This window comes from Mus caroli, chromosome 7 (assembly GCF_900094665.2).
Source record: "Mus caroli chromosome 7, CAROLI_EIJ_v1.1, whole genome shotgun sequence".
NCBI classification, from domain to species: domain Eukaryota; kingdom Metazoa; phylum Chordata; class Mammalia; order Rodentia; family Muridae; genus Mus; species Mus caroli.
This window is the reverse complement of record NC_034576.1, coordinates 28,462,488-28,477,912: the sequence shown is the minus strand read 5'-3', so window position 1 is coordinate 28,477,912 and position 15,425 is coordinate 28,462,488. Positions and strand designations below refer to the sequence as shown.

General features: G+C 52.9%; 3 protein-coding genes across 7 annotated transcripts in view; 2 read left to right on the top strand and 1 right to left on the bottom strand.

Annotated features, from left to right (window-relative positions):
* Window positions 1–15,425, top strand: part of Catsperg (cation channel sperm associated auxiliary subunit gamma) — a 545,789-nt gene that overhangs the window by 474,502 nt on the left and 55,862 nt on the right. The window lies entirely within an intron of this gene.
* On the top strand, window positions 4,402–5,365 carry C7H19orf33 (chromosome 7 C19orf33 homolog). Its single transcript, XM_021168813.2, has 4 exons — window positions 4,402–4,569; window positions 4,673–4,785; window positions 4,949–5,017; window positions 5,173–5,365. Exons 1-4 carry the CDS (start codon window positions 4,548–4,550, stop codon window positions 5,290–5,292), a joined length of 324 nt encoding a protein of 107 aa, XP_021024472.1. The 5' UTR covers window positions 4,402–4,547; the 3' UTR covers window positions 5,293–5,365.
* On the bottom strand, window positions 5,354–15,380 carry Yif1b (Yip1 interacting factor homolog B, membrane trafficking protein). Of its 5 annotated transcripts, none has more exons than XM_029479900.1 (8): window positions 14,811–15,380; window positions 8,610–8,842; window positions 8,400–8,504; window positions 8,232–8,310; window positions 8,065–8,122; window positions 7,129–7,284; window positions 6,955–7,048; window positions 5,354–5,649 (listed from the first exon to the last, which is right to left on the bottom strand). In XM_029479900.1, the coding sequence occupies exons 2-8, from the start codon at window positions 8,805–8,807 to the stop codon at window positions 5,494–5,496; spliced, it is 846 nt and encodes a 281-aa protein (XP_029335760.1). In that variant the 5' UTR covers window positions 8,808–8,842; window positions 14,811–15,380; the 3' UTR covers window positions 5,354–5,493. The 5 variants fall into 5 exon arrangements, with proteins under 5 accessions (XP_029335760.1, XP_021024465.1, XP_021024466.1 ...); XM_021168806.2 differs by lacking the exon at window positions 14,811–15,380 and adding an exon at window positions 14,551–14,657; XM_021168807.2 differs by lacking the exon at window positions 14,811–15,380 and adding an exon at window positions 14,376–14,524.

The window sequence follows — 15,425 nt, the reverse complement described above, 5'->3', positions numbered from 1 at the left end:
AGCCCTGGCTGTCCTGGAACTCACTCTGTAGACCAGGCTGGCCTCGAACTCAGAAATCTGCCTGCCTCTGCCTCCCAAGTGCTGGGATTAAAGCCGTTTGCCACCACCGCCAGGCGAATTCTTGGTTTTTAGTGCTTTATTATTTTGTGGGACTGAGATAGAACCCAGGATCTTGTATTTGCTAGGCAAGCACTCTATCCCTGAGCCATACCCCCAGCCCCTCACTGGATTCTGGCAAAGTGCTCTATCACCGAGCCTTAAGACCGACCGACCCACCACTTAGTATGTACGTGGGCTTTGTGCATGTGTGTGCACACTGCAGCACATGGAGGTCAGAAGACCACTCCACACGTTGCTCCTTACTTTCTACCATTTAAAGATTTGTTAGTTACGCGTATCTGTGTGAGTTCAAGTGCCAGCAAAGGCCACGAGGCGTCTCATTTCTAGGAACAGGAGTTGTAGAGGTGGTTGTGAGTGACCGAGAACTGGAAGTGTTAGCGCTCTTAGGTGCTGGGCCATCTCTCCAGTCCAGACCAAGTCTTGTTTACTCCGTGTGTGCCGGACTGGCTGGTTCCTGAGAACCTGGTCTCTGTCTCTGCCTCCCATCTCCTCAGGACACTGAGATTACAGACATGTGGCTGCCTCAGCCAGCAGTCACTTGTATGACTTGCTTTGGTTATTTATTTTGTTTTGAGACAAAAGCCGTCTTATGCATCGCTGGCTGGCCTCAATCAAACTCACAGATTACCACTTGCCTGTCTTCTGAGTGTTGGCATCCAAGGCATGCACGGGCTAGTTTATTTTCTTAAACATGGACTTTCTTAAAAATTGATTTGTGTTTATGTGTGAGTGATGCCATGGATGTGCTAGGGCATGTGGAGGTCAGGAGAGGATGTCAGATTTCCGGTTCCAGGCAGTTGTGAGCCACCTGGTACCTGCTCAGGGAAACTCAACTTGGGTCTTCCACAAAGCACATGCTCCTACCACGGAGCCATCTCTCCAGCCCCTCAACTCATTTTTTTCTTTTAGGTTCGTGTGAGAGTGGCGCGCTCTGCTTACATGTGTGTATGTGCACCATGTGCATGCCTGGTGCCCACACAGGTCAGAAAGGGTACCCTGTGAATGCTGAGCTGAATCTGGGTCTTCTGCAAAAACATATGCTCCACGCCAGTGAGCCATCTCTCCAGCCCCCCAGCTTGGTGTTTTGAGACAGGGTCTTTCTCTGGAGCTCAAGCTGTCCTCTAACTAGTACTCCTCCTTTCTTTTTCCAGTGCTTGGATTATAGGTTTGTGTCGGTATGCTGGGCAGGCAAGTGTTAATCTTCACACAGAGACAAACAGGTCCTGACTTAGTGAGGGGTAATTGGAGGTGTACCTGTCCTTGATCCCTATGGTCTGCTAGCAGAGCACTCCCTGGACAGAGGTAAACCAATTCACAAGACACACCACTCTGAGTCACTTGTCCCACCCTCCTGGAATTAATATTCTGCCTGGACAGGCTTTCCTCCTGTTCTGTAAGGAGCTGTGGGCACAACAGTCAGCACTGTTCACACAGCCCAACCCCAATCATGTAGACCAAAGGTCCCCCACTCCTTCCTTACCTCTGCCTCACCCCTCTTATCTACTTCCCTTCCCTGAAGATCAAAGGTCATTGGGTGGCACCCCTGCCTGCACCTGTGAACCCTTGTACCTACCACACTAGCTTTGTTTGTTTGTTTGTTTTTGTTTTGTTTTTTGAGATAGGGTTTCTCTGTGTAGTCCTGGAACCTACCACACTATCTTAATTTACTTTTTTTTTTTAATAGACATTGTGCCCCGGCTGTCCTAGAACTCGCTCTATACACTAGACTGGCCTCAAAACTGCCTGCATTTGCTTCCAGAGCCTATGTCATCATGCCCAGCCCACTAGCTTTTCTCTCTTTTTTGGGGGAGAGGCTTTTTGGGTTTGTTTGTTTGTTTTTTCGAGACAGGGTTTCTCTGTGTAGCCCTGGCTGTCCTGGAACTCACTCTGTAGACCAGGCTGGCCTCGAACTCAGAAATCCGCCTGCCTCTGCCTCCCGAGTGCTGGGATTAAAGGCGTGCGCCACCACGCCCTCGCAGTCCACTAACTTTAAAATTTGCATTTTACCGAGGCTTTAACCTAGGGCTACATGTATGTTAGGCAAGTGCTCTGTCACTGAGAAACCCCTCCTCCACCACCGCCCCTTTTATTCCTTTGGGACAGGGTCTTGCTAGGGTGTACAGACTAGCCTTTGTTTGTAGAGTCTTGAAATTGCAAACCTATGCAGCATGGTGGCATACCTGTGTGGTCTCCACTTACATAGCAAGCCTGAAGCCAGCCTGGACTATCAAAGACCCAGCCTCAAAACCACAACCAAACCTCTCCAATGAGGTTTTCACTTTAAAAATCCAACCCTGCTGACCAATGGTGGCACATACCTTTAATCCCAGCACTTGGTAGGCAGAGACAGGCAGATTTCTTAGTTCGAGGCCAGCCTGGTCTATAGACTAGAGTTCCAGGTCAGCCAGGGCTGTACAGAGAAACCCTATCTCGGGAAAGCAAAATATCCAACCCTATCCAAAAGAAAAAAAAAAAAAAAAGAGCTAGGCAGTGCTGGTGCACCCCTTTAATCCCAGCACCTGGCTCTCTGAGTTCGAGGCCAGCCTAGTCTTATACTTCCAGGACAGGCAGGGCTACACAGAGAAACCTTGTCTCAAACAACAAATCCAAGCCCTCCCAACATAACACATTAGCGGTTCCTCTGCCCTGCTGGGTTTTTTCCTTGCCTCTACTACTTTGGTTGGTAGATTTTAGATAGAGTCCACTGCTATTTAAGACAAGCTCTGGCTGTATATTGACTAATAGACCACATAGGTCTTTTTGAGACCCTGTCTCAAAAAAAGAGGGTGGGTGGGTACTAGAGAGGTGGCTCAGCGATGAAGAGCACTGGCTGCTCTTCCAGAGGACCTGGGTTTGATTCCCAGGACCTACATGGTGGCTCACAAGGATAACCCCAGCTCCAGGGGACCCCTGTACTGCCTTCTGGCTTCAGGCAGCAGGCATGAATAGGTATGCATACATAGGTAAACATCATAGGGAAGAATTTAAACTGTAAAGAGCTAAGGTGCTAGAAGGTGGTTAGGGGTATTTTTTTGTTCTGAGGGCTCAAACCCAAGGATGGCCTCCACAGACACCAGCACACGTACACACATCTAAAAATAAAGTTTTTCAGATAATGGGAAGCACCAAGTGTGTGCTGGAATGATATGTGTGGAGCCTGCATGACCAGTGCAGGCATTTCTGCAAATGGACATTAAGCAGGCATCCACCTTGATCCTTGAAGTAGCCACCTGTTCCTGCTGAGAGGTGGGTGCTCACTTTTGGAATATACAGGTGGGTGTTTTGTTTTGTGTGCACATGCCTGGATGTGCACCTGTGGAAGTCCAAAGACGGTTTGCAGGCGTTAGTTCTCTTAGGTGGTTCCGGGTGATTAGACTCAGCTCATTAACCTGGCAATTCTACACAATGAGCCACCTCACCAGCCTCCTTATTTTCTTGAGTCAGGTATATTGCTGGGTGGCACAGAACTCACTCTGTAAGGCCAGGCTGGCCTTGAACTCAGATATCCACCTGCCTCTGCCTCCTGAGTGTTAGGATTAAAGGTGTGCGCCACCAAGCCCAGCACTCTTATGCTGTGTAACCCAGGCTATGATAGAGTCTTCAATCCCCCTGCCCCAGTCTCCTGAGCAGTGAGCTTACAGTACGTAGCTTGGAGCTAATGCTTGTGAGCCCGAAAGTCACATGGCGAAGCCATGTCCCAAATTGGAGGTCTTACATTCAGACATGGAGAGCCAAGACTAGAAGCAGGAAGCAGACCATCTCTGTACTAGGGCTCTCTCCCTGCCTATGCCTAGCTTCCAGCCCCCAGCCTTTCCGACTATGAGGTAAACTGCTGCTTAAGCACTAATCTGTTATGTTTAACAGCCCAAATTAAGACACCTGCCTTTACCCAAACAACGCAACACATTTCACCACCATGCACTCTGCCAAACACCAGCCTAGGAATTCAACCCCTCCGCCCTGCCTGCCTCCCACCCCCCCACCCCCACCCCAGGGTACAACTTTGCTGGTGCTTTTCAGCAGCCGCCATGGCGCACTAGTCTGGCCACCAAATTCTTCAGACACTACTTATCTCAGGTCAGAGGAGCTGAGAACCAGACCTCGTCGCTCCCAGAATGCACTTTAACTTTGTTCAGTGTATGGAACGGCTTTCCCAAAGCAAGTACCCCCCCGCAAAGGGGCCAACTGATGACTAGTCTCACCCCCTTTCTCCCAGACACCTACAGCCACTTCTAACCCCACTTCCCACTTAGGAAAGTCTGGGTGGAGCCGGGAGCGCCAGTGCAGTGAGTCAGGGCCAGGGAGCTGAGGGACAATGGTCCGGAGGGCGAGGCTTCGCGGAATTCCTGAGATGGGCAGGTCGTGCAGTCCCACCCCCTGCCCTAGGCTCTGCCTAAAGCTTCCGGCCATCCAGACTGGTCACCGCCATGGAGTTTGACTTGGCCGCAGGTACGCTCCCCGGGGAGTGGTGGATTTGCTGTGTAAGCCTGGGAAATACTGAAGGGAAGCTACGTCGCCTACATAACCCATGTAACTCCCGTCTCCTCTGCAGCCCTGGGCCCTGGCTCTAAGAAGCCAGAGGGGGCAGGCCAAGTGGGAGACCCCAAACACTGTCCTCTTAAAGCGCCGGGCGGGCCAGAGGCAGGCGCTGCTCACAAGCCGAGGGTAAGTCACTTCATCACCGGCATCGAGTCCCGAGGGCCCGAGATGAGGACTGGCTTCCGTCCTTGGTCCTTGGCCACACATCAGCCTTCCAGTTTGGGTTGGAAGCTGGTCGAGCCGGTCCCTGTCCTCACTTTAACCACCCCCTCCCCAACCCCCCATCTAGCATGGCCCTGGCAGCTCCTCCGACTCCAGCAGCAGTAGCAGCTCCAGCGACTCAGAGGCAGAGGGGAAGGTAAGAGACGGTCCCTCTCCCAGCGTGTTCTCTCAGACCCAGGCCCCGCTGCGGTCAGGGTCACGTTAGGCTCCTTGCCGAGGTGAGTGGGGCGGGTCCAGTACCGCTTTCAACCGGGCCACCTCCTCTCCTACCCACCGTCCTCGGCTCTCCAGGAGTACGCCACTGGCTGCAAGAAGCATGAACGCTCCTCAGACAAGGCCAAGAAACCCAAAGTGAAGAAGGAGAAGAAGGAGAAGAAGGAAAAGAAGGAGAAGAAGAAGGCCCCCCATTGACTTATTAAACTTGCAGCCCTTTCCGCTCCCCAGCGCCCTCTGCCGGTCAGAAGCGGAGGCCGCGCCGAGCCCATCAGGTTTATTGTTGCGGGTGTGCAGTAGGCGACAGGAGCACCTTGGCTAGGAGGGAGGGCGCGGGCCTGGAGGGCGGGAGCCCTGGTCAAGCGAGATGAGTGTGGGAGCTGGAGGCCAGGCCGCAGCTCACCGTACAAGGTGGAAGGTGAGCCAGTACATGAGTACCGGCTGCGCAGCTGCCACTGCCATAGTCAGGTACATGCGCAGCTGGTTCCGCGCCCCACGCACCGGCACTCCTTCAGCCGCTGCCTGGGCCAGGATCTTGAGCCGCAGTGTCCGGATCTGGGTGGCAAGGGTAAAGTGGGGGTCCCGTAAGTGCCAGGCAGCTCGGGATGAGTCCCTGCCCCTCTGTGGCCTCCAGTTTGTGTTCCTAGAAGGGTCTTTTGAATAGCTACCTCCCCCAAGCCCTGTGAGCAAACCTTTGCAGAGGCAAAGGCCAGAAGAGAGGCTCTCTGCTAAGAATTGTAGATCCCGGCCTAAAGAACGTGGCCTAGCTGCTTCCACCTACTGGGAGACAGTGTCCGCCTTCACGCAACACAGATCCTTGCAGACACTAGCCCAGTGCCCTACCACAGAGTAACACTCCCAAAACACAGCTCCAGAAGACAAACTAGAAGGCTATTTCCTTTTTGGTTTGGCTCAGATGCCTTCCTCCCCCTCCCTTCCCCCCCCCTCCCTCCCGCGCTCTTTCTCTCTCTGGGAGGCAGGATCTTGACATGTAGACCAAGGTGGCCTCAAGTTCCTGGTGATCGATCTACTTGAGCTCACATCTGGGCAACCTGCAGGAGTCAGTTCTCCCCTTCCACCATGCGGGTTCCAGAGATAGAACTTGAAGTTGTCAGGCTTGGTAGCGAGCGCCCTTTACCTGCTTAGCCACCTCACTGTACCCGATGTTTCTTTGTGTGTATGTGTGTGTGTGTGTGTGTGTGTGTACCTATATTTGTGGGAGTTAGAGGACCCGTTACCAAGTAGTCTAGGCTAGTACCAATGAGCCCCACATTCCTAGCTCTGAGATTATAAGAATAGATCTACTCTGGGCTCTTTTTTTTTTTTAATGTGGGGTCCAAGGATTGAAGTCAGGTCTTCCTTACTGATGGAGCCATCTCCCTTAACGTTACATGATGACAAGGCTTATGCTTTTGGACCAGTACCAGTGTTACCCTCTGCTTCCCCCTCATGCTCGGTCTAAATCCTCCGAGACTCCGGGTGCAGTCACCAGGCATCCCAGTTTACAAAAGAAACTGAGGCTTAAGCAGAGGAGGTGATTCGCGCCGTACGCGGCAGTCCAGACATGGCCCCTAGGCAGTATTTTACCACAGCTGGAGGGACTCAGGGGCAGGCTGGCAGAAAGCCCAGCATACAGAGACAGAAGTAAGAGTGAGAGCCCAAGCAGAACCTGTGTACTGGGCAACCCTGGCCCCAGCCTAGCATCCAGGCTGGCTCTTGCTCTCAGAAAGGCACACAGTGTCTGCCTCTTCCAGGAGGCTCCCCTAGCCTCAGATTTGGTACTTGGATGCTCCAAAGACCTCCCCAAGCCTGGTATGGAGGCCTGGGGCCTCAGCCTTGTCCGCCCTTATCCCTACTCACCATGAACACAAAGATGGACACACAGCACCAGGCAAGCACCAGGTAGTAGCCGATCTTTCCAAAGAGCAGACCCGTGAGGACGCCGCCAATCATCCTGACGGGGGGAGAGGGGAGGGGAGAATCAGTGTGAAGAGGCCAAGGTCTGGGACTGGAAAGCTGGGCGGGAGCACTCACCCCACATATTTGTAGCCCAAGAAGGCCACCAGGTCAATGGTGGTGAGGTCGGTGTTGACAGTGACCAGGTAGAGACTGAGCAGGATTGCTACGACTTCCAGAGTCAGCCAGGCCAGAGCCGAGCTCGCCTGCAGTCCCAGGAGGTCTGGGGAGAACCTGCCGGAAGAGATGTCCCCTGAGCATCACCCGGGGCAGCCCTGTGTCAATGGAACAGAGACCACCAAGGATCTGGGTCTGTCCCTAGACAGTGACACTCAAGTCAGGGCTTAGACGGGGGACCTCAGAGCCCTGTGAAAGAAAGGGCAGCTGGGCTGAAGCCTGAAGTCAGAACTGGTGGGGAAGGGGCCTTGCTTCATCTTGGAGCCTCAGCAAGGAATCCACTAGTTCCATGATACTTGTTTTCAATGCCACAAAAAAAGAAGGAACAGGCAACTGTAAGGGAGAGATGGGGCCTGATCAGGAAATGACAGGATGAGGACCACAGTGAAGGAGCAGGTGCGGGACACGGAGGGAAAGAGCACATTCCTGTCAGGGAACTATGGATGTGCAAAGGCCCGGAGGCAGCAGCAGGGCTGGGGGCACAGGGTCAGCTGCTTGACCTTTGAGCCACTGACAGCTTCAGGATAGGGAGGAGGCCAGGCCCACCTCTTAGAGCTTTTAGTTGCTGCTAGGGTGAGATTATAAGGGGTGAAAGTGGGAAGCACCTTATTTAGGGGGACTGTGAACATAAGGATAGATTTGTGGGTGGAGGCTGAGGAAGGAAGGTTGGATTTAGAAGATGGCCGGGCACAAATGGGTTTGATGGGCTCCATGTGAAAGGTGTCCCTGGGGTGACGCGCCACAAGGTGGGACTGTCCCAGGACAGGAGAGCTGAGACCTCTCTGATGGCTCTTGGCCTCCATATCCCCATGTCTTCCCCTGCTCCAGGATCCTTACCTGTCCTGGGTCCCCAGTGCAAGGCCGGCCACCAAGATGTAGGTGATGAAAGCCATGGCTGTGGAAGACAGACACAGACACTCGTCAGAGGAGGGAAGCCCTTCCCGGGCACCAGGCACCCAAACATCCATCCCAGACACGCCTAGGCAGAGTCGGGAGGGGACAACCTGGAATGTAGAGGTCTGGAGCATTGATGTCGAAGCGGGGGGCCACTGGGGTGTCCTGTTGGTACTGTACCTCCCAGTCCTGTGGAGAGAGTTGGGGTAGTGGCAGCACCCCAGGGTGGGGGTCCTTCCACCCTGCTTGCTGGCAGGTACCGAGCAGGCGCTGCTCACCTGGTGAAGGTAGGGAAAGACCAGCAGCCCAAGCTTCTTGCCCACGTACACCGTGTCCACTGCGAAGTAATACTTGAGCTTGCTGACGGGGATGAAGCGGTCGATCTGGAGGGACAAAGCTCAAGCCTAAGGCCCTGTGGCGCCCGCCCGCCCGCCTGCCTGTCAGCCATCTGTTCCCAGCCCACATCCCACCGTGTTAGCCAGACTCACATTCTTATCTACCAGCTCCTTGCCCTGAGCGGCCAGGCTGCTCCCGTAGACCATCGCCATGTTGGACATAGGGGCAGCCAGGAAGGCTGCGTCGGATGAAGAGGTGGGGTAACCCAGACCACCAGGTGATGGCTGGCCTCCATAGCCCCGGCTTGGGGTAGAACTCGTGTCATCAAAAAACTGGTGGGGATCAGCCATGCCTGGTTGGGACACTGGGACCCTCCGCTTTGAGGCTGCAGAGAGAAAGGGAAGGACTTCATTAATTCTGCCCAGGTTCCATCACTCTCTCTGGCCACAGCTGGGGCAAGGGTTGCCAAATAACCTCTGTTGTGACGTCAGATAGGTTGCCTGCCATCCCACCACCCATCCATCAGCCAACTCTCCCTACATCCATCCATTCATTTGTCCATCTACCCTGCCATCGATTCACCCACTCATCTATGCATCTATTCATTCATCTACTTAGCCACCATCCATTCATCGATTTTGCCCATCGCCCAGTACCATCCATCGCCCGTCCTTTACTTGATTTTCCACCTGTCATCCACCCACCATTTACCCCTCACTTTCCGTCTACACAAATAACGATGAGAGCTTCTTCATCTTGAGGTCTACTCTGCACAAATCCTACACAACCATGACAAACAGTGCTTCTGCTCCTACCTCTTCCTGACTTGAGTCTCCACCAGTTGGCCTCTCAGTGTCCCTGGCACCTACTCAGCTCCGGGCTCTGCGCTGGCCATGCCTCAGCCTGCAATACTCTCCCCCAACTCTCATGGCATCCTGCTCTCTGCCCTAAGGTCTTGCTGCATGTATCTCTGCCATGCATCTCTCTTGGCAGCCCCCACCAACACCTCCTCTACTGATGTCTACAGCACTGAGCATCCACAGGCAAACGAGCTGTTTTTCTCTTGTTCGCTATAGGGTCCCTGGAGCGGGAATGGCCCCTGTTCACAGGTGAAGTTCCCAGAACAGGCTTAGAGTGGGCACTCGCCCTATTGGGCAGCTACGGGAAGCAACCCGGCCAGCTCCATGGCTAGTATGGAGCATCAATCCCGTGTGTACACCACAACAGTTAAGCTCACTTACTCACAGCCAGCCCACATCAACTGAGGCTATTACCATCTTTAAGTTACCAATAAAGATGTTCCAATTCAGCACAAGGGTTAAGGGGCAGGCTCTCAGAAAGAAAAGAGCCTCCGAAGGCATGGGTGTGAGCTTCTCTAAGACTCACAGAAGGTGAGATGTACCAGGTGAGGCTATGGGCTTCTCAAGGCGGCTTGCTATTGCCCACATTTCACAGAGGGAGGAACCAAGACCAAAGAAGCTGAGGTTCGGAGGCATGCAGGTCCTGCAAGGCCACGCCCACTCCCAGAGCTTGCCTGGCCAGACACAGTGTTGCGAGTCTCTCATTACAGTAGGAGGTAGGAGGCTCTCTGTCCCAGGCCAACCTAGTCTACACAGCAAGGTCCAGGAGAACCAGGAGGAGTACATACAGTTTGCCAAAGACATCCCAAAAAACCAAACAGCTCTCCCCAGGAACAAAGCAAAACCAACAATGAGGTAGAACGGCTGGGAAAGTGGCTCAGCCATGAAGAGTACTGGCTGCTCTTCTGGAAGACCCAAATATCCCCAGTACCCATGACCACTGCGCAACTGGTCAGCTCCGGGGGCGCCCTTCTGGCTTCTACCTTTACACACAGTCACACAAATAAAAAAATTAAAGACGCCAGTAGGTGGTGGTGCATGCCTTTAATCCCAGCACTTGGGAGGCAGAGGCAGGCGGATTTCTGAGTTCTAGGTCAGCCTGGTCTACAGAGTGAGTTCCTGGACAGCCAGGGCTACACAGAGAAACCCTGTCTCGAAAAACCAAAATAAATAAATAAAAAATAAAAAAAATAAAGACGATAACAAAAGCAACTCCAAACCCAAGGTAGCTAGTGCCTGAGGGATGACATACGAGGTTGACCTCCAGCATCCACATACAAGCACGTACAAGGTCCAGGGTTCAATTCCCCTGCGTGGCATAAAACCAAAGCAAAACCCCAGAGCTACCTGTAAAAGTTCCATCTGACTTCGTGGGGGGAACCTGGGAAGTGGAGACTGCTGAGTGGGTCAGGCTAGAGAGCATGGCGAACAGAGCTGGGGTGGGGACATGGAAAGTGGCCATTTAAGTACTGAGCCAGGGGGCCAGTGAACATGGAAGCTGCGTAGAGCTGGGCTGAGGAAAGGGAGAGAGAGGAATCCCCTACCTTTTCAGACTGGTCTAAGCAGGGGTGGGAGGCGGTGTCTGCAGAGATGGGGTAGCCCCAGGGTCCCGGATATTGGCTGCTGAGCACTGGGAACTGCACACTGGGAGGAACAGTCAGACCATGGTGAACCTGCAGTCTACACCCATAGACTGCCTGGACAGCTGGCCATGATCTCATCTGCAACCCCAGCACTCAGGAGGCTGAGACACTGTGAATGTGTGCCACAATGTTTCTAAAGACTTACTTTAGTTATATGTGAACCACCACGTGGGTGCTAGGGGCCAAACCCAGTCTTCTGCAGGAGCAACAAGTGTTCTTGACCAATGAGCCGTGTCTCCAATGCCACGTGTACACGTGTATGTGTTTGTGTGTGCACATGCAGGGTGGACCTGTGCTGAGGCCAACCACAGCTGTCTTTCTCACTCTCCACCCACAGTCTGAGACCAGATCTCTCACTGAACCTGTAGCTCGCTGATCTGGCTATTCAGGCCAGATGACAAGGCCTTGGAATTCTGTGTTGGCCTGCGAAGGGCTGGGATCACAGCATGAACTGCCATGCTTGGCTATTTACATGGGTGCAAAACTCAAGTCCTCCCACTTGAGCAAGGTGCATTTGGCTTGACTAAGTCATTTCTCCAGTCCCTCCCTCACCTTTTTTGAAACAGGCTCTCATTATGTAGCTGGCCTAGGTTGGTCTTGAACTCAAGACCCTTCTGCCTCCACCTTCCATGTATCTAGGACAACAGGCCTATCCCTTTGACCCAGCTTGTTCCACTCCAATGAGCATTATTAGGTCCTCAACCCAGGCAGTGCCAACCTCCAATCCTGAGTCGCCACAAAACTACCGACTCACCTCACACGCCTCACCTAGAAATATCTGGCTGGCGCTTCTGTCAGTAAGGCTCTGTCTGCTGAAGAAGACCTAGCAGCAGATAAGATGGCCAATGCTCCTACCTTCCCAGTCACTCTCCGGGTTGGAGCCTTTCCAGCTCTCAGAAATGGGTGACCTAATTCTCCACTCTTGCCCTCCTTGCACAGAGTGCACACTCACAGCCAGGCTGCCTCTGGGCCTCACCTTTCTGCCCACCTGCTCTCCTCTGACATCCAGCCAACCATCCCTCAGCCTCCCACAGTGCCTCACCTTCCCTTTCGTCCCCACCACTGCCTATTGGATTCACGTGTCTCACCTGTTCCCACCTATTCTTTTTCCTTCTGGCTTTTGAGTCAGGGCTTTGCTATGTAGCTCAGGCTGCCCTCAAACTCTTGGTTTTCTGGAGTGCAAGCATCTTAGGTGTGTGCTGTTACCACACCAGGTACCTGGCCCATTCTTAGCCCCATTGAAGGAAGTCTCCAGTGGATAGCCAGGGATACTTTTTTTAAGTACTGAGCACTAGAAACCAGGGCCTTGTGCGTGTTAAGCAGGAACTCTAACACTTAGCTGCATCTCCAGCTTTACTTTACAGACAGGGTCTCACTGGGGTGTGGCGGTGCATGTCTTTGATCCCCACATTAAGGAGCCAGAGGTGGGTGGATCTCTATAGGTACGAGAGCAGCCTGGTCTACATAGTGACCTCCAGGACAGTCAGGGCTATACAGTAGGAACCTGTCTCAAAAGAAAAACAAACTGGCCAACCAAAACTAGGGTCTTACTAAGATCCCCAGGCGTAGCTAACTGGGAAGGAACTACTGAAGCTGCTTAGAACTGGAGGAGATCCTGCCCCCCTCCCCCCCCCCCGCAAGCGGCTGGGATCACAGGCTTGTACCACCCATCTTGGCTCTGTGATCCTCTGATACATTTATCTTTTTGGTTTTGGTTTTAGTTTTTTAGTATTTTGAGACAGGGTTTCTTTGTGTAGCCCTGGCTGTCCTGGAACTCACTCTGTAGACCAGGCTGGCCTAGAACTCAGAAATCCGCCTGCCGCTGCCTCCCAAGTGCTGGGATTAAAGGCATGCGCCACCACTGCCCAGCTTGTTTTTGTTTTGTTAACGACAAGTCCTCACTATGCAGCTCTTGCTGTCCTGGGACTCACTCTGAAACCCAGGCTGGCTTTGAACTCATGGATAACCCTCCAGCCCCCACCTTACTAGTGCCTGAATTACAAGTGCCTTACTGGCCTTCCAGGTGCATCACTTGCATGGTCCCTTTAAGTGAACTCAAACCTTTTCATCCTCTGCCCAAGATCAAGGACCGACATGCTGAGAATCAAATTCTAACACCTCCTCAGCCCTGTCAGCACCCCTGGCCCCAAGGTCTCTCAGGTCCCAACGTAGACAAATTCTTTGCCTTAACACACAGTACTCTCAACCTAGAACCACCCTCCTCCAGGAGCCTGCTGGGCCACACTAGGGACTCTGCTCAAATGTTCTCCCTCACTGTTGCTTCTCATAATGGCCAGGTTCCTGATTTCCCTCCTCAGCATCAACTCAATTGTGTATCTTGTTGGCACGGCCTTTCTCTCCAGGAATCCCTTAGGTCTTTCATCATTAGGCATGCCCTCTTCAAGGACTCAAGGATACTTCCAGTCAGCAACTGAGTTCCACATCTCCATCCCAGCCCCAATCTATCTGCCTGTGCACTCCACATCATCTGTCCAGCACTCTAATAAAAAGAACTAACTCATGTGTATGTGTGTGTCTGTCCACCATAGATCCATCCATCTTAGGCAGTCAGGCTTGGTGGCAGGCGCCCTTACTGGAGCCATCTCTGGGAATCCACCCCTGACTGCTCCCACCGTTTTCTTTAAACACATGTTGCCCAGGCAGGCATTGAAAGTTGACTCCCAAGTGCTAGGGTTACAGGTGTGCACGGTGAACCTTCCCCCATGCTTCTATCACAGCAGTTCCATTGCTCTGTACTGGCAGCTCTATGACAGGAATAAATGCTAGCTGTCACATATCACAGGCCAGCCAGACACTAAGGAGTGAAGGGGTAAATGGGGCCTCCTCAAACCCCAGTCACAATCAGGACTACACACACACACTGGTTCTTACTACTCCCCAACTACTCTAGTTGACCGACAAGTTTCCTTCCTTAAAAAGTGTCTATCTTCCTCCTGAACTCTAGCTGTAAGAAAGCAAAGACCAGGGCTTTGGTAGTTACTAGTGTGCACCCAAATTCCAGCCCAGGGCCTGGCACAAGGTTCACTGGAGCAAGGTATGTTAGATGAATAAATGAAACAAACAGGACATAGATATTGAGAGACCAAGAGGAATTCAAATTTACATCTGGGAAAAGAGGTTAACGAAGCTGGAAAAAGGAGGTTAGCAGGACAATAAGTACTGGTTGTGTTCTTAAATGGGATGTAAATATGGCCCTGTCCGCACAGGGAGTGCCCAGGGGCCGTACTGTGGAGCGTGGGTGACAGCTCCTGAGCACTGAAGAGTCTCGGAAAGGTGGGGAGCACGGGAGGTCAAATAGCTGACTGCAAATGAATGGAAGTAGCGTTTCTCTGAACATCGCACTACATCTTCCTCCAACTTGCTTTCTTTTAAAGGAATTTTTAAAAGAACCTACCCGCGATGCGCCCCCTACCCGGACTTGGCATCCCTGGGTTGTGCACACCTAGAAACTCCAGGTCCGGGATCTCGTGACCTCCGTCCGACCTGGAGTGACCTCGCCAACCGCCGCGACAGCCCCGCCACACCCCTCGCCCGCCCGATCTCCTCAGCCGGCCACGTACGCCACTTACGCAGCCGGGGCGTCCCCGCCGGCGCCGCCAAACCTGTCGCGTGCATGCTTAGATGCCACCACCGCGAACGCCACAGCCGCAGTTTGGAATGGGCCCGCCCGGTTCCCGTAGCCACGCCCCAATAGTACCGAGAGACCCAATAGGTCTCACGATAGCGCAAGAAAGCCACACCCTCTGGGGGAGGGCAGCCTGGCTGAGTGGGCGTCGGCTTACATAAGAGGCGGGAACTGAGGCCAATGACGTAAGGGAAGAGGCCGTACCTTAGCGGCAGCAGGGCGGAGCCTGGCGCGATCTAGGAGGAGAAGACTTCGGCAGGAAGGAAACGTTCCTATTGTTGAGCGCGGAAGTCGACGGGAAATGTAGTTCTTTACAGGCAGGCTCTCGATTTAGTTAGCTGAGAGCACGGGGAGGCTGAAGAAGCGTGAAAGGCGGGGAGAAAGATGGATTACCGCAGTTATGCCGGCTCATCTAACGTTTACACAGACGCAGCACTCATTTTTATTATTTATTTATTTGTTTATTTGTTTGTTTGTTTTTTTCGAGACAGGGTTTCTCTGTGTAGCCATAGTTGATTTGGAACTCACTCTGTAGACTAGAATGGCCTGGAATTCACAGAGATCTCTCTAGCTCAGGATTAAAGGAATGCACGCCCATTTAGGCTGAGAAACAAAGTTTAGCTTAGTGGATCACTTCTGTATTCCCAATACTGAGGAAGCTGAAAAAGAAAGTCATGAGTGGGCTGGTGAGATGGCTCAGCGGGGTAAGAGCACTGACTGTTCTTCCAAAGGTCCTGAGTGCAAATCCCAGCAACCACATGGTGGCTCACAACCAACTGTAATGAGATCTGACGCCCTCTTCTGCTGCGTCTGAAGTCA

Bases quoted from the DNA above. Each gene is read 5' to 3' on its own strand.
- C7H19orf33 (XM_021168813.2), top strand. From the start codon at position 4,548: ATGGAGTTTGACTTGGCCGCAG. The intron at 4,786-4,948 runs GTAAGTCACTTC...CCCCCCATCTAG, and splicing joins GCGCTGCTCACAAGCCGAGG to CATGGCCCTGGCAGCTCCTC. The intron at 5,018-5,172 runs GTAAGAGACGGT...TCGGCTCTCCAG, and splicing joins ACTCAGAGGCAGAGGGGAAG to GAGTACGCCACTGGCTGCAA.
- Yif1b (XM_021168805.1), bottom strand. From the start codon at position 14,596: ATGCACGCGACAGGTTTGGCGGCGCCGGCGGGGACGCCCCGGCTGCGT. The intron at 7,049-7,128 runs GTGAGTGCTCCC...TCCCCCCGTCAG, and splicing joins TTGGGCTACAAATATGTGGG to GATGATTGGCGGCGTCCTCA. The intron at 5,650-6,954 runs GTGAGTAGGGAT...CTTGCCACCCAG, and splicing joins TGTCCATCTTTGTGTTCATG to ATCCGGACACTGCGGCTCAA.